Source organism: Protopterus annectens, chromosome 2.part1 (genome assembly GCF_019279795.1).
Source record: "Protopterus annectens isolate FY-2018-M chromosome 2.part1, PAN1.0, whole genome shotgun sequence".
In the NCBI taxonomy this organism is placed as follows: Eukaryota; Metazoa; Chordata; order Ceratodontiformes; family Protopteridae; genus Protopterus; species Protopterus annectens.
This window is the reverse complement of record NC_056729.1, coordinates 1,999,937,822-1,999,957,364: the sequence shown is the minus strand read 5'-3', so window position 1 is coordinate 1,999,957,364 and position 19,543 is coordinate 1,999,937,822. Positions and strand designations below refer to the sequence as shown.

The following is a 19,543-nucleotide window of genomic DNA, read 5'->3' as shown; positions in this document are numbered from 1 at the left end:
ATCCTATAGATCCGAAGTTACTCACAACTCTCCATATCATACTCATTTCCAACTTTAGGCATAGATTTTTATCCCTAAGTTGATTTCAGTTTTAAAACCTCTAATGTCAATAATATTTGCAATGCAAACATTAGTATTTCCTAAATCAAATGCTTCTTCACTTTAACAATTAAACTCTTCACTTTAATGCCATTCATATGTTTTCTACAGCTCTGTAGAGTGACGATGTATCTTCACTATTCTCGCCATAAAAAGAAAATGCTAATTTCCTTTTTCTAACTGAAGTAATCACATAGTATCAGCTTTAATAATGTCATTACGTGCTATGACTGTTCCATTGTTTATAGGGAAAGTGTCAGTATATTGACAGCAACTTTACCAAATCCGTGTAGATTGCAAAAAAGAAGAGTTTTCTCTTTTCTCCACTGTTGTGCAACTTCTGAGAAGGTACATATAAGGTGGAGGTGGTTGAAACTAAATGACAAAAAATGCATTACTGTATCCTTTGGGAATTCATCTACCCCAGGGGAACTACCACATTAACAATACACCCCTTAGAGTTGACCCATTTGTTTGGGATTTGGAAACTTATGTGGACAGTGACATAACTTTTGACCAACATGTGTCTATTGCTGTAAGAAAGTCCTTCTACACTCCACAGCTTATAAACAAAGGGATTGTGCTAGATCTAGAGATGTCATTGTCTCTCTTTATTCGGCCCTCATTAGGCCAATCATTGAATATAATACCCACTCTGGCATGTATCTGTTCTGACACATGCACCTTACTAAAATGATACAAGGCCTAAACAACATGTCCTACATGGCCCTGCCATTATACTTGGTATCCTACAGACTGCTGAGTTGTGACCTGTGTCTAGCATATAAGGCACCCTCATAGCTGTTACTGATGGATTTCCTGCACATCAGCAAGTCAAATGGCATCAGAAATGCTCAATCTATGGATTTAAACCTCTTCTGCAACATCAACAAAATGGTTTGAAGGAACAAGTGTATCTCACAGAGGATATTGCTACTGTGGATCAGACTCCCCATCCACATAACTCAAAGTTCATCCATGTCCATATTCAAGTGCAACTTAGATCTATGGATGGAAAACAGAAAATGTAACCTAGGACTGTCCCTTGTATGACTAATGGACATAGGTAGCTCCTAAACACTTTATTTCATGCATAGATTCCCTTAAATTATCTGACATATGATCTCAGTTGTTCTCATTGAGGATAACATATAATTATCAGTCATGGGATGGGTAAGGCCAATCTATAACCAATGTGATAAGTTATTTTGAGCACAAAAATGGAAACTGGCAAGGCTTAAAATGGCTTGCAAGGGGAGCTAGCCTAGTACTTACCAATGAACCGATGAACTTATAGATCTGAATTAGGCTCTGCTAATTATTAAATATGCATCTATAAATCCAAAAGAAAAGAAAGGAAATGGCACAAGGTCAGAAGTCGTAGTTTTTTTTAATTATTGACACGACAAAAACAAAAATCCACACCACAACAACACAACAGTCGCACGCCAACAACAAGTCAACTATTCGTCAGTCAATATTTTTTGGTTTATTACAATTTAACTCATCAGATGTAATTTACCAAAATTCTAACTAATACAACACATCGTTCATTTCCAATTAAATTAAAAATTAACATTTCACCAATTATTTCATAAAAATAACAAATAAAAACAAATAATTAAAATTATTATTGCATTATTAACATACATATTATTCAAAATTATCAAAAACATTTTAAAAATTTAATTAATATCCACCAAATATTTGTTTATGGCGAACATATTTATATTTTTATTGCTACATTTTCTTTTCATGCGTTTCAAAAATCAGGTATGGGTTGCCGTGAATAATCAACGCATGCCATGACCATAATATATATAAACATTTGAATGCACTTTTGATAAACAAATTCAAAAATAGTTAACATCATAAAATAAATAAAAATATATAAAATATATTAAAATCAATATGTAAAACATATATAAAGGTCAAAAAATATTTAGTATATTTGTTTGAAAATAGGTTTAAAAACAATAATATATTAAATATATTAAATAATTACTAAAATGCCAGAATATCCATATAAATATCAATAATTTAAATAATTCAAAAAAAATAATATAACAATATTATAATAATCAACAGCTATATAAATGAATATACATTGTTTTCAATTTAGCTTCATACTATGTTTAGTTCTTTCTTATTATTTTTGTTTTCATGCTATACCCGAGCAAGTCTATATGTTTCCAGGCTCTGTATTTTCACAAGCTCCCTTTATTCATTCAGCCAGTGCCATTTCCTTCTGTTCAATAGTTGTAAATATATATGGCATTAGCAGCACATTCCCTTGTTTTTTCTATATGTAAATTCCTTCCCTTTCTGAACTCCAGATTATTTTTCATTTTTCTACCTAATATTTTTTTTATCGTCATTTTATATACCTACTGCTGCGGAGCCTTACAAAAGGCTTCAGCTTCTTAAGGAATTCATTTCACTTTGCCAGCAAAATCTGATTTGCCTTCGTTGTTTCCAACCATTATTTTGTACCTTTATTTCCAATTGTTGTTCAATTTCATCACCCCACATATTGTCTTATATTTTATTTTACTTATTTCTTTTAATTATAACTTATATTATATCAAAATTTCATTATATTTTTTCTCATATCAGATATTCTTATTAATTTTTCATTTTTCTTTTCTTATATGTTCTGCATTTCCTGAACATATTCCACTCTGTATACTATTTTTATTTTCTATATTTTGCAGGTTTTTTTTTTGCTGAGGAACTATCTGTCCAAAACCTGAACCGCCAGTCTACTGTACTATATTCTGTCATATTAACACCAGCCTCCTCCGTGCAGTGGGGCTTCCTTACACCAATTTCTCTAGATTACCTTTTCTGTTGTGTTTCACCTCATAGTTTTGTTTAATCATCACTTACATATTGTCCAGTATCAACCATTCTGTTACCTTCATATGATTCATCCTTAGTAATTCATGCCATACAACTCGTATATCAAATGCTCGATAGTCATCACTATGCTTATTATGCACATCACCTACTATCATGGTTTATTACTAAGGTCACATTATCATTTATATTTTTCTTTACACTAGATTACCTCCATTCTGCAGCAAAATTCCCATTGAAATATTACATATTCACAAAGTATTGGTTTCTAAAATTGTTTTTACTAATACAATCTCACCAAATTTCTTGTAAATGTCAAGCTCAAAATATTTAGCTAATTTTTTTTTTCTATACCCACACTTTAATAATTTACTTATCTGCCCATTCATTTCCATCCCTTTTTGTTCATCAATATTTTTTTCCTAGCCAGACATAAGTTATAGTAAGGACAATGTTATCAAATTTCACAATCTTCATTTGTTTCTTTATTACAAAGCCTGATTCACATTATACTTGTCTTTGATTTATTCCATACATCATAGCTGCACTGTTTTCATAAAACCAAATGCATATAATATGTGTTTTATTCTCTTTCTTCCAAATTGTTAAATTTAATCTATTATCTATATCAACAAAGGTTTTTTTAACTGCCTAACTAGATTTTTTAATTCCAGCAATAATTATTATGATTGCTTATTACCTATTGTCATTGAATTTATCCAAACTTTTATCAATAACTATGTATCTGTTTAGTCTATTCTGTTTTCCTCAATTTTATCATTTGCGTTGCCAAAGAAACTTCCAATAATAAGTTTATGAAAATTTTTGTACCTTATATTAATTTGATTTTTAATTTATTCTATTTTACTTAACTACAATGGTCTTAGATTTTTTCCTTTTTATTCTTTTCTCATATACAAATTTCATCTGTTAGAAGTTATTTTATAATATGAAATTTTATGTATGTAATATATATAGTTGTATTTTACTTTTTCTATACAAAGAACTAGATAAATTCTGTTGTCTAATGTTATAATAAATTTGATATTCATTGCCTTATAATAGACTTTTTTCCATATTATATTATAATTTAGTTTAATTTTCTATTTTTTAGCCATATTGTTTTAAATTAATGGCATAGATTTTTAATAATAGTAATATTTGGATTCATCTAATTATGTTCCATTGATGATTAAAGAATTAAGAAAAGGGGAAGGAGGTAATGGATAATAATGGTCTGGGCACGCATTAGAAAGAAATACTTACAGAGAGTGGGAAAAATGATAGTAACCCTGCGTTATAAACCCATATTTCTGAGAGAGTAACAATACATTTTTTTTAATAAGAAAATGAATAGTTTTAACTATTGTAAATACCATTAACCTTTAAAGATTATAAAAGGTTATGAATAAGAATAATAATCAAAAAGAAGAAATGCTAAACCCCTATGAATTAAAATGGAACTGAAGACTATTTAAAGATATGTATAAAGAAATAGAATATTTAATAATTGATTTATATTTAGTCAAGGGAAAAGGCCTAGAAGAAGGATAATATAAATAGTAATTTTATAAATAAAATACACATTAATAACATTATTAAATTCCAATATTAAGAGAATACAAAAATGTTAATATAATGTAATTAAAAATTCAAAAAAATGATGAATTGACTGAAGATCATAGGAATATATAATAAAAAATATAAGAATTAGAAAAGAAAAATATTAAGAAAAAACCCCACTAGCTAATTTAAATTGATATGGTATAAAATAAGAAAGTAAAAGTAAGAGGGTCCTATACACCCCCAAAAGAAAGAATATAAGAATAATGAATATGGTATAAAAACATTATAAAAAATTAGCATGAGAAAAATAAAGAAATAAAAGAGAAGATGAGAAATGAATTAGAACCCGAAAAAAAAACAAAATAAGTAGTATGATGAATTAGAATATGGAAAGAAGATACATTAAAGATATCAATAATAAACTTGAAAATATAAGATTTTTTATGATCTAATTAGAAGGGAAGGTTCTAAATTTATACCTGATAAATACCCACAGTTAAATGGATATTAACTAATATATATAGGACAAAGGAACTATAAAATTTTTAACCATAACTGCTTTGAAGGTATAACACCAAATATGACCTTGAATTTCCAACAATAAAGAAAAAGACACCTATACAACACGATTTAAAGAAAATGTGTTTATATTAATTAAAACACACACACAAATACAGGAAAAACATCACACAAATCAAAACTCCTTATGGCTTATGGGGAATGAAGAAAGAAATTTTAACAGGAGAGATAAAACGAAAGGCCTAAATTTTAAATAAATAGCTTAGACACATTAATAAAAAATCTTTGAAAAATATGACTTCATACAGATGAAATTTTTATGGAAAAAATGAAAAGATTGAATAACAAAGAAAAAAGAAGACCCATAATATGTGTTATGAATAACATTTTAGATTTTATAACATAGCTGTAATTAATATTTTCTTAGATTAATATGGATAATTTCCTGATGATAGAAAAGAATTGAATAATGAAATGGAAAATAGTATAAAAATAACACAGAAATTAAAAAATGGGAAAACCCATTAATAAAAAAAATAAATCATTGTAAAGACAGGTATAACTTTGGAAGGTGAAATATGACAAATGAAGGAAGTTTCTGGGTAAACAGACAATAAATATTGTATAGACATGAATTTATAAAGTAAGTCCAGTTTTGAATATATAGATACCATTAACTCATAATTTTATAGAAATAAGAATAAAAGCATTACAAATATTCCTACAAAGAAAGAATGAGATTCAAACCCACCTATCTTAGAGTTATGGATAAGTAGTATAGCCCCCAGTTCACCGTGAAAGAGATGGCAGTTCATAGATCAAATATTTGTTGCATTGTAAAAGACGGCAAATAAGGGGATAATTTCTTGTATGAGTACATAAAATAATGATATTTGTGAATAAAAGGATGGTCTGACATATTTAGACTTTTAGCTGTGTGGAAGAAAAACTATTGATGTAATAGATTTTTTGTGGAACAGAGAATACTTGCGTATGGAATTTTTCTATTTATAACAACCTTTCTTAAGGAAAAAGAGTAATACAAATCTGAAAGATATTTTAGAATATAATAAGGTTAGATTTTAAAGTATAATTTTGTTTGGAAATTTAAGAGTGGAATAAGCATTTTGAACTTGAGTTTTTAGAAGAAAGGAGGTAGATTTTAGAAAACAGGTATAGAAAAATGATGATTTGTAAATTTATAAAATACTAATCTATATTTGGACCAAAACTATTAAGAGATTTTTTAAGAAAGGAATATATCTAGTTTGTCCAGTGATATGAACCCATAATAGAAGGAGTAGAAAGTAAGAGAATGGTCTTCACTATAACTGCAATTAACTCCGACGCGGGATAGGGCAAAAAAGTTTTCTGAAAAGAGAATATACAGAAAAAATGTCAGACATATAGTAATTTGAATAGGGAATTGGAGGAGAAGAATTCCAAAGAAGAAATTATACAGGAGATGATGTTAACATCAAAAGGAAACAAGAGAAAATAAAGGAGGACAAGGACAAAGAATGGCAATCAACAGATTTACAGTATTTTTGGCAGATGAAACTAAAGTGGATGAGAAATAAGAGGAAAAGATAAGAAAAAAAAAAATACACAGTAAAAAGTAGTAGTTAAGAATGCCCACAGTAAATGAAATATTAACTGTAATAAGAAAGTTTTCAAGATGGAATGGTCAAAAATATAAAAAAGGTATGGTTAAGAGAAATATACAGGAAGATACTATAGCCATATAAATATATGGTGGAAATATTGACAATATAACAAATATTTCAGAGAAATAGAATAGGAATAATTTTATTAAAATTAGTTTAAAAATGTATAAATGATGTTAGAACCATTGTAAAGAATATTACAGATACTATATTGAGATTTTTATAATATAATTAGAAGAATTATTTATGTTACATGCAATGAAAAAAAAAAAAATTGGGAGATAAAAAGCAAAGGCAATATAAATATAATGAACTGATAAAGCTATAAATATAATAGTTAAGTATTGAACAATAGGAATGAACTATAAAGAAATTTATTGTGACAGTTACAGATTTAATAGATGTAATAAATTTATATTTATATTGGAGCTTTGAATTAAGCGGCTGTTAATTTTCCAAATTATTTTGTATATATTTGATAAGTATTAATATCGTTAGTAAACATTATTATTTTTATATATTAATATTTTTTGGTTAATTTTCCTTTTAAGTCATTCATTTAATTATTTTTTTAATATGGTGAGTATTTAATTATTTATTTATTGCTTTTATAATATTTTCATTTTTTTGACACAAACGTATTTACAGTATATGAATATAATCTATGTTGGTCTTATTTATATAATATGTTCTGTGGTGATTATTTAAACAATTATTTTATAATTTAATAAAAATGCAACTATTTAGCTTTAAATTCTGTTTGTTATACATATATATATTTTATAATATATATTGATGGTGGTTGAGGTGGCAGTATAAAATCTTTTGTATAATATTCTAATATTTATATATGTATGGTTTTTCAATAAATTTTTAATCAGCTAAATAAATTATTTATTTAATATAAATGTTTAAATTTTAATTTTTTATAAATGAAGTTTGCTTTAATTTATTTAGATTATTTTTTACGTTTACATTCTTGCAAACAAATATGATAAATAATTTATAAAACTATATGGTAATATGCATTTATTTTTATAACATTTATTTTTAAATAATTTAATTGATGTTTCATTGTTTTTGCGAAACAAGAAATGATAAATATAATATGAATTCAGAATTTGGGTGGCAACTCTTTTCATTTCAACTTTGTAGTATTATAACATCCCTTTTTTAATATGCACATTTTCTGTAATGTCTATAAGCAAAAACAAAAAATGGAATTAAAAACTGGCAGTAATTTATATTTATTTTCTAATTTTATGGAAACTAATCCAACTGATTTCCGAATAATTTGTGTCATAATTTGGTGGAAATGCACTGAGTTGTTAGATTAGAATTACATTTTATTTATAGTTGTTTTACAAATATCATTTGGCTAAAATAAAAACAATTGACACAATTTTCCAAATGGTTGGCAAGTAGTTGTTACAACCTTTAGTTTCTAACTAATGAAATAAACGGGAAACAGAGTTAGACCTAGTCTTGCGTTTCAAATTACAGATAAGCAGCACTCTTAAATAGTTCTTTCATATTTTTCTTGAATAGAATAATTCAAGTTAAAAAATAAAGTAACATGGAATAGTGCACCTAACTGCACAATATAGTTGCTGGGAATAAAAGTGTTTTTGATGGTCAACTCAATATTATTTAGAGTACCCTAGCCCATTGGGAATAAAACAAATACAGGGTGTAAATAATATGAAGAGTATACCACCTATACCACTAAAGGATGCCTAACAGAAAGGGACGTGATAGTAATTTTTAGTTTTTACTTTCAGCAGCACAATGAGTTATCCCTAATAAAGAAGGTGATAATGGGGCACTTCCTGTGCCAATAGTTACGCCAACCTAGTTATGGCAGAATGGGAATATACACATTTGTTTCAGATGAGTAAATTCAAAGAACACGTTCTGTTTTATACACGCTTTGTAGATGACCTTTTCCTTATTTGGGAAACAGATGAGAATTTACTTGCAGAACTTTTGGACGAGATGAATACAGTCACTGATTATTTAAAATTTACAATGGCTAAATCCAGAGAAAAAATCTCATATCTGGATGTATTTGTGGAAAAGTTACCCAATGTTTTTTTAAATACAGGAGTGTTCAGAAAAAGCTGCTATAGGAACACTTATTTACATAGAAGCAGTATGCATCCTGAACATATTTTTCACAATATTATTAAAGGTCAGGCTATAAGGGCATCCCATTTACATTCTAATGACACTGATTTTAAAAATGAAATTAATCAGTTAAAATTGAAGTTCTTGGATCGTTCGTATAGTATGACTGAAATAGATGCAGGCATGTCAGAAATTGATGAGTTAAGAACAGGTAGAGCCATGCCATATTTTGGAGAATGCAGTAATAATTCTGCATTTAAAGCTATGAGTATTTATGATGTTAACAATATTAGAGTACCCATTTACTACACACAAGACGTGAAAAAAATTAGAGATATTTATAATAAACATTGGGAAATATTGTTAACAGATCCTAGAATTTCTAACATCATTGATGATCATCCCAAGTTTATATATAAAAATAAACCTAACTTACATAGGATGTTGTGTGGCCCCAGTAGAGTGGACAGGTCAACATCAGGAGTAGAAGATTTTACTAAGAAATGTCACAAATGTAAGTACTGTGAATACATTAATGAAACTAATATGTTTACACATCCCATTAGTTCACAGCAGTACACGTTTCAAGTAAATGCTACTTGTGATACCATGCATGTGATCTATTTGGCCACATGCACACAATGCACTGCGTTCTATGTAGGCAAAATGGATCGGAGGCTTAGGGATAGAATCAGGGAACACTTGTATAAGATCAGGATAGGATCTAACAACAATGCACTATCTAAACATGTCAGTAATACTTCTAATGAACATTGCTTCAAGTTCCAAGTAATACAGGTTAATCCTATCACAGTTCGGTGTGGTGACATCTGTAACAGAACAGAATTGAAAGAAGTTGATTGGATTATTAGACTTAGAGCTGACTGCCATCCAGGCCTGAATGATAGAGTGTCTATCAAGCCTAAGCTTAAGGCAAGGAAGTTACGTTCCTGCCGTTGATTATTTTTGCAGTGATATGCTTATGGACTTGTATGTGGATACATTTTTGACATCTGTACACATCCCCCCCCCCGTGGTACTCCTGCAGAATCCAGTATATGTTTTGTATATTATCTATATAATTCATTGTGCTTGTTTAGGAACATGAGCTCTATGGGTAGCGGCACATCATCCTTGCTAGATTTGTTTAAGATTGCATTATTTATATAGGTACACTATCCGGTTATTATTCATTTATGGACAGTCCATTCAGTTATGCAGCTTGAGTTGTAAATGACAGCGCCCCTAAAATTTCTTATGGCAAAATTTCTTATGGCAAAATTTTTATGGTTGATTTTTTATATAACTAAACAAATGTGTTTTAGATGTATGAGTAAGATGGGATGTAGCATGCAATGCTTGTTGATAACATTTGAATAAGCATTCCATAAACTTTTTATTTACCATGGTATTACATTTTTAAAAGTTTAATATACAGGATTTTCCTATTTTTATTTGTTTTTAGTACTTTTAATAGTTTTGCATGTACGTATTTTGTACGTAATAGGCATTTAAAATTTCAGCGCTACCACTTTATTTTATTTAAATTATTCCTTAACAGGAAATGACATCATTTTTTCAAATGGAAAGTGTATTTATGTACCCTGTTTGCATAGCATTTTCAATGGCCTGAGGAAGACTATTGTTGAAAGCGCTCGCCTTTTTATGTTAATTAAAGTTTATTCCGCCTAACGCTTGGTTGTCCTTGATTTTGGAACTTTGTTGCAAGCTATTGTTAGACGGAGGTAAGCAGCTGTTTTTACCTGTTTTTCTGTTTGAAACTGTTACTTTGGTCTGGTGGTGTTGAAAGAACTATTTCAGAGTGGTGAAACTTCAGGTTTGAAGAATTACGCACCCGCCATTTGGATTTTTTTCCAGTTGGATTTATTTAGCTGAGTAACGTACTTGTTGTGACTGCCTGTTTGTGCCTTCCACTTTTTACTTTTATTTATTATTTCTCTCCTTGGGAAGGTACAGTAGTGCACCTTTTTTCTATATAATTATTAAATATGCATCTATCTTATTCAAGTTGAATAATTTGTGCTTTCTGCAGAAAAATAACTTGGTCTTTGTTCATCTTAACATATTTAATAAACCCACATTTGTTAACTACTTTTAGACCACTTACATTCAAAGATGTGATTTTTAGAGCAAGTTAGAGAAAATTCTAATGAATATATTTTTTGTCTTTCCCACATCTGTATTATTTAACTTATAGCATTTGCTTTTACCTTTTTCTCTTACTTTCAACAGTATTAGCAGCATAAACTTTTTGGCATTACCGTAAATGTTTCCAATCATATAACAAAACACTAGATCAAATCTAATTTTCACTAGAACTAAACCCTTAATAAGCACCATTCTGGAATGCAAGATTTCCAAGTCCAATTAGGAAGTTCTAGTTAAACTACACTCTTACCTACTCCTTAGCACAAAATGTATGTGCAAACCTGTGAGCCCTGACATTTTTTTTTTGAAAATGAGTCAGTACTTCAAATGAATACTTCTCTACATTTGCCCAGACTGTGTTTAAGAAAAAAGACCGAAACATAAATGCAAAGCCATCAACAATTGTAAGATATAATAGTCAAAAAATATTTGTTTGCACAGAAACCAATGAAAAAGTAGCCTCTATATTAGTTTATAATTTTAATTTGTGAAAAGAACAACAAATAAACTAATGCGTTTACTTATTTTGTGTGAGTTAAGTTCCTTAAAACATATTCAAAATATTCATCTATACGAGTTTTTTTGGAAGTGACTTTATATGTTGTTACTTTAGTTTTTGAATGTGGATTTTATTTATCACAACTTCCTCAAATATTCTTTTACACAATTATATCACTTTGGCATTTTCTCTGTCTCTCTACAGACATATCATAGGTATTCTACATACTCACAAACACATACACAAACACAGACACACACACACACACACACACACACACACACACACACACACACACACACACACACACACATATACATACACACTTTATATTTTCTCCTTTAGCATTAATTAAACAGACTCATTTATATCTGGTCTTTCCTTACCTCTATCTCTAATTGCATTATATTTCATATGTATAATACAGACATTTTGGAAATGCATTTTCCACTGTATTTTGACCATCTTTATTACACATTTTGTAATTGCTAAAGATGTACATGACTGAGTATCCATCTTCATCTTAAAACAGCCTAGCTACATTGTATTATCATTTGGCTTTGCTTTGCACTTTCTTAGATCTACCATAACGCATACATATTAAACATCTATTGTGCCTGCCTAGTTATAAAACATAAATAAATTGTCCTTTATGTTACCATTATCATGACAGCCTGAGATCAATATATTGAAACATTGAAAAATTACCATTATATGCATTACTTACAGCAGCATGTAAGCCTTGAAGGTTTGGCGTTAAGACAGGATACTTGACATGTGGATGCCTCTTTATTCCGAGCAGCACTTCGGCATGATCTGCCATCTACCATAGTGGAGAAAAATTTTAATGCTCTTGAAACTCTACTGTCAAACAAAAAACACTAGTCAGTAAAATGTACTACAGAATAGTAACATTATATTAATTCTGTACTGCTTTATTTATATTATGCATATGAATATATGATATAAATATATCATTTTATGTATCAAATATTCCTTCTTACAGAATAGTAGTTCTATATTAATTCAAAACTGCTTAGCACTCCAAAAGCTAAATTGAATGGAATTTACACAATCACTCAATTTTACACAACTCAAGATGGTCCCATAGATTTAATAAAAGCTGTGTAGGCATAGTGTAGAGCCTACATGGAATGTTACCATGTCCATGTACATGGTTTCCCCTCAGCAGCACACCATGCATATTAATAATGGAGCATTGCCAAGGGAGAGACGCAAAACATGGTTAGAATCAGTGTAAGGAGTGTGGTGCTAACTGTGTCTGCAGATGAATAACACACTCCCTGCACTATCCAATTGTATTATAGCAATGTAATTTATTTTTTTAGAAAGTATGTTTCCTCTGTCCAGTGCAGAGAGCAGCAGTGCTAAGCGATGCCGACACACCTGCCAGACATCTAAAAATAGAAACCAGCTATATTTAATTAGTTTGTAAAGATCAGGTTTAAGCGTAGTTGAGCAGGTTTGCACCGTGGTGCTCAGCACTGCTTAAAGGTAGCTCAGAGGTATATGTAAAGGTATAGCAAAATTTCACATATCCATGTAGCTAAATGTTTAGAGTTACAGCCTCATGTGCAGTAGGTGTAGGGTTTGAATACATGGAAAAGGAAGTTAGAAATTTTGTTTGAAATACAAATTATGCAAATTATTTTTAAATACTAACCTGCTGCACTCAGTGAAGGTCTGCTAAGACCTGATAAGCACTGCATAAACACAGTAACAGTAGCTAATGTGTTTGCACTGCTTGGCATCACTTGGCTGGTTTGCACACTGCTAAGCATATGGGTTTTAGCACTGCTCAGCTCAGCTGTGCTGTTTTGTGTGCTGCTAAGCAATGCACCACATTTTTAAATATTGCCCAGTAGCATGTAAGAGTGGGAAAACAGGCTATATTAAGGTCAGTAGATGGGAATACAGCATAATCCATTGCAGTTCAGTCTCTGAAAGATACAATGTCAGGTGTTGGAGATGGTTCATGCTTTTGGGTGCAGCAATAGGGCATTCAGGAGTCCAGGGTCATGGTCAGACTCCTTGTCAAAACCATGAGGGCTGACTGATGCAGGGTGGTTACCAGGGCTCAGATTGCAAGGCAGCTGCCTAGAACGGGCTGGCAAGGGACCTCACTAGTGCAACTGGTATTTCTCATACAGTTGAGCAGTGTTGTCACCACCATGATGAACTGAAAAGATGGAAGGGGGCTCTCTTGGACACCTGGGTCCAGGAATTCTGGGCTGGGAATGGCCCAAATGTAAGTACAATTACCTGTGTTTCACCAATATCTAATCTTGAATGTCTGCTAAACTGATATGCATACTGGTGTACTTCTCTCACAACAGCCGGCGAGGAGACAGCTCACAACATCAAGGCACATGCCAGGCACTGGAACAGGTTGCACTGTGAGTGCGGTGAGTACAGATGCACTTTGCTATCTATAGTTAAATAAGCAAGAAAGAGTAAAGCATTAACTGTGATTAGGTATATAAAATAAAGATTGTATTGAAATGAATGTGGACTTACACCTGTACTGCAAGAACTGCATACTGCCAACTATAGCGCCATAAGCAGGGAAGACTAAAGAATAACCTTAGTAAAGTATATGCAATAAAGTTTGTAGTGCAATAACTGTGGAATTACAGATGTGTTGCAACACCTGCATAATGACAACTGTTGTGCAATAAAACCACAAAATTACACCTGTAACTGATTGAAGGTTTCTGTAATTAAGTCCGTTGTACAATGACTGTGGAAGTAGGGCTGTTTTGCAAGAAATCAATTATTAAAACTGTTCTGCAATAAAATCACGAAATAATATCAGTACCTACATAAAGGTATAGCTAATAAAGTCTGTTGTGCAATAGGGCTCTTTTGCAAGAAATCAGTTATTAACTACTGTTCTGCAATAAAAACACAAAATAATATCAGTATCTACATGAAGGTATGTCTACTAATGGGTGTTCTGCAATAAGTGTAGGTTCAGAGTTGTTTTGTAAGAAATGACTTATGACAACTGGTCTGCAACAATACATGGAACAATAGCAATGGCACCAAGGTAAATTGTGTACAGGAGGAGTGTCTTGTTTTCACCATTGCATGTCAGCTACAAGCACTCAGCCTGTGAGGTACAGTGCTGCAGTCAGATAAATCAGTATACTAGTTGCGAACTGCAAATAACCCATAATCGGATATTGTTTGTTGACGTCACAGAAATTTCAACACACTAACAATGTATTGTTCATAGGTTCATAGATTCATAGATTAGTACTAAGCTAACTGCCCTTGCGAGCCATTTTAAGCCTAGCCAATTATCCCTTGTGAGACTCCAACCCTGCACCTTGTGTTTGTAAGGCAAACAACTTAACCATTAGGCCACCTTCCCAACACCTGCATTCTATGTAGTAATGTATACTTTACCTAGAATCTCTATCATGCTTGAATGTCATGCATGTCTGTTCAACTGTCACTGCAGTTAAGTATAAAACTTGACCACTATTAGCAGGTCATATATTGCTGCCAGTTGAGCTCTAGGCAGATATCAGTCAGTCAGTAATCAGCAGTGACTCACTAGCTGAGCTTGCTAAATGCTGTGTATGAAGTGCATTTTACCACACACAGACCTGGGTTTGAATTTAGTGCTGTGCAGTCATACAATGTTTACAGATAATCTCTACAGGTAAATGGGTGAGGTGTCCAATATTATGAGTACATTATTGTGTGTGTACATATCACAGACTGTTACAATCATTGCCAGGAATGTGAAAATACATAATAAAATACAGGAAATAAGTGTAATAATAAAGAAAAGCAAAAAAATAAAAAGTGTAAGCTTTGGTATGGCTGCATGCCAGGAGTGTCTGATAAAGGTTGCTGCAGTCAATTAATACATTTGATGCAGATGTCCTCTGCACTGACTGCTATTGGGCTTGATTCCCATGCCTGCCAAGCAAGGCATGATAGTTGTTTACTGCCTGTACTGTACACATACATGTCTCCCATATTTCATGCTGTCAAGGAATCTAATTTCTGTTGCGTAATCCATCTGTCACAGATGTATCATCGACATGATTATGTAAATAGCAAAGTAACACTACATCAGCCCACAGTACAGCTTGGTATTTATATAGGCACACCTGATGTGCAGGAGTTCTGTGTAGTTGTGTACCTGCAGTTGTTACTGCTTGGCCCATACTGTCCCATACAGATAGCTTGAAATGTATGTATGTGCTACAGCAGTTATACAGCATTTTACACATAAATAAAGGGCAGACCTGTAGAGTAGATAGCAGTACTCTTATCAGCTATATAGCCTAGAATGGTATTAATGGACTGTATTTCTTTCTCCACCCCTTATCTTCAAATATTTATTATTGTTATGCATTGGTTATACTATTCACATATGTTCTGCCATAAATTTTATTTTGGGGCATGTGTTTTATTATTGTTATGTATTCAGTGGTTGCATATTAACATAACTTGTTGAATTACCTATTCTATTGGCCTTATTTATTTATTTATTTTTATTTTACATTTGTTGACCGGGATAGTCTGACTGGATGCATGTCCATTTTCAGTGCAGGCCCGGGGAGAAAAGCTCCAAGGGTAAGCAGATACAGCATTACATAATACCAGCATTACATACTACAAACAGACTATTTACAGTGATTACATAAGTAAGCAAGTTAAAGAAGTTCCACAGGTTAGAGTTAATCCCGAGCGTAAATCAGGATTAAATTAAATTACACAGTAAGCTGGTTAACAGATTTTTACACATTCTAGAGAGAGTTAGCCAGGCTTGATACATTGACATAGCAAGTTAAGTGCCAAATGTTGTTTGAGTCTAGTTTTAAATTGACCTAAGGCAGAAAGTAAGGTAATATCAGATGGAACAGAGTTCCAGGGTCTACTTACAGAGTTTGCAAAGAGAGAGTCACTGGCTGTGTTATTAATTTTGCTAGTCTGAATTAGTAGTTTGTTAGAGGATCGAAGCGGTCTAGGATTGTTATAGGGGGTGATAATATTTTTAAGTGCAGGAGTATTGTCTGGATTATAGAGGATTTTATAGGCCATAATCAGTTGGTTATACTGGATTAGGCTGGGTAGTTCAAGCCACCCAAGCTGATTTAGAATGATGCAATGATGTGTCCTAAAAGGCAGCCCAGTGGCAAACCTAACAATGTGGTTGTAGCAAATTGAGAGTTTGTTAAGGACAGTCTTGTTTAAATTCGAGAGTAGAGGGGATGCATACAGAAGGGTTGAAAGAAGGTGAGAGCGAGCTATGGCAATTTTAGCTGGAGGGGTTAGGAAGGCTTTTATTCTGCAAAGTGACCCTAGTTTTTTATTGATGGTTTTGATAATTTGGTCAACATGCAGGTCAAATTTTAGATTATTATCTAGGATGACACCTAATAGTTTTGTAGAGGGGTCAGGGGAGATTATTGTGCCATCTTTTTAATTTATGGTAAAGGTGAAAGTGGTAGACCTACGTGTTGGTGAAAATAACAGCATTTTAGTTTTTTTGGGATTTAGGATCAGACAACGTTCAGAAAGCCAGTTTTCTATTGTATTAAAGGTGGTCTGGGTAGCTTACCATAACTCTATTGGAGATGTGGCTGAGCAAATCAGAGTAGAGTCATCAGCATATTGGATACAGCTGACTTTTGGGATGACAGTATAAAGGTCGTTAATGAAGATGGAGAAGAGCAAGGGCCCTAGTATAGAGCCTTGAGGTACTCCGAGGGTGTTAGATAGAAGATTAGAGAGTTTGTTCTGCCAGAGGACAGCCTGCTGTCGACCATTCAGGTAGGATTGAAACCACTGAAGGGCTCTAGTATCTAGACAGAGTGTTTGCAGGGTGTGGATTAAAAGTTGGTGATCAACCATATCGAATGCCTTGGAAAGATCCAAGAAGAGGGCTGAGGATATATAATTATTGTTGCGATTATGGTTTATGGTGTTGGTAAAGGCTAGGAGGGTTGAAGTAGTGCTGTGATGAGGATGGAAGCCATGCTGAGTGTCTGCCATCAGGTGATTCTGGATTAAGTGGTGCATGAGTTGTCTATGAATACATTTTTCCATAATCTTTGCAAGTGGCGAGAGTATAGCTATTGGCCTATAACTGGAGAATTCCGTAGAGCTGCATCCTTTGTGAAGTGGGATTACATAGGATATTTTCCAGATGGTGAGAATTTTAGCTTCTACTATGGTTCGATTGATTAGTATTGAGATGGGCTAAGCAATAGCATCAGCTGATTTTTGTAGGTAAACCCAGAAATCCAAAAAATCTTCCAGGCAAAGGAGTTCCCAAAACACAAGCAGATATTTATTAAGCGCTTTTCGTCATTCACAGTGGAACAACTTCCTCTGATAAAACCCAATGACATGTCCATATTATTTATACAAAAAATCTTACTGGTTCAATCAGCCTAATTGGTTGATTATGTTAAATAGCACTACTAAAATAATATAATATGTGCTTCACGTATAGTCCATACAGCTCAACCAAGAAGGTTAACTGAATCATATAAAATATCCACATAAAATACTTAGTGTGTATAAACGTATATGTATACATTTAAAATATATGTGTATACATTTTTTTATCATAACATAATCTTATAAAATATTACATAAAAAATTGCATAAAAAGTTGCATAAAAAACCTCTATTTAGAATCAGATGACAGCAAAAATAAAGTACATAAATCCAAACCAATAAAAGGTCAGTTTTTCTTTGTCTATCTGTTTAGGCTCCTAAGTTTTAGGAGGCATGTAATATTACAATGCTCATTAAGCCCTGGTTCAAAAAAGGCATTAGTCTTAATTTGCCATGAAAGTTCGCAATCTTCTAGTAGCAAATTAAATGGTCCTCTCCTATTATCTAATTGGACTTGGTCTCATAATTTAAACTGGTGATTTGGGAAGAGTACAATATGTTTTGCTAAAGCATTTTCAGTTTTCAACTTAGAAATTGCATTAACATGTGTGTCAATGCAATTTCTAAGTTGAAAACTGAAAATGCTTTAGCAAAACATATTGTACTCTTCCCAAATCACCATTTTAAATTTATAGGGTTAGACCAAGTCCAATTAGATAATAGGAGAGGACCATTTAATTTGCTACTAGAAGATTGCAAACTTTCGTGGCAAATTAAGACCTACAGGCTGCCAATTGTTGTATCCCCTCCCCTCTTCTAAAAAATCATCCTCTACATGATGGTAGTTGGTAGCATCTTGTCTCCTAACATAAACAGTCTCCTTATTAGTCTCCCTCTCCTGTCTAAGGTTCCATCTATACACTATCCCTTTCTCGTATTGATACATATCCCTAGGTTGATTAGGGTAATTAATTGAATGATTTATGTAAAAGGCAGGTTATTTGTGTATAAAAGAGAGTGTGATTCAGTGAACTTTGTTCTGAAGAAGTCTTTGTACCTAGATGAAAGCGCTCAACCAACGTTACATTTTGTCTAAATAAAGAGTATTGAACTGTGCTTGGATCCTGCCTTTCCTTGGATTGACTTTTGGTTTTTCGATAGTGTGTGTTAGAGATTCATAGTCCAGTGATATGGTGGATATGACAGGCTTTGAAATATGGTTAGTGTCAATTAAAGGATGAGGCATGCCACAAAGACTTTTTTTTAGAATCTTTGATTCTTTTGTGGTCATGGACATACACAGCACTCTACTCATAGATGAAACTTTACAAAGACTTTAATTTAACATGCCAACATAATGACATTGCCTCTACAAATAAAATATACATCAGAGCTTTTCTTTGTAGTCAGGAGACAAAACATTAACAACACAAACAGAGAAGGCAAGGAAAACAATTACATGAAGGCCTGTATTCTCAAAAATGGCAAATATACTAAGGAGGTTAAGGAAATAATTACATCCAATTGGAATATACTAACAAGTGATGATGGAACCAAAGATAAAATACCTAATAGGCCCCAGTTTGTGTACAAAACGGGGACTAATTTGAAAAGAATTATTGAAGTAAAATCTAATTATAAAAGGAAA

At 32.0% G+C, this 19,543-nt stretch overlaps 1 protein-coding gene across 1 annotated transcript in view; it reads right to left on the bottom strand.

Moving 5' to 3' along the window:
• Positions 1-19,543, bottom strand: part of LOC122795079 (3-hydroxy-3-methylglutaryl-CoA lyase, cytoplasmic-like) — a gene marked incomplete at its 3' end in the record, with an annotated part of 307,454 nt that overhangs the window by 20,262 nt on the left and 267,649 nt on the right. Inside the window, exon 4 of the mRNA XM_044063654.1 lies at positions 12,233-12,328. Within this exon, the coding sequence (XP_043919589.1) occupies positions 12,233-12,328 (96 nt within the window). The remainder of the gene's footprint in view (positions 1-12,232; positions 12,329-19,543) is intronic.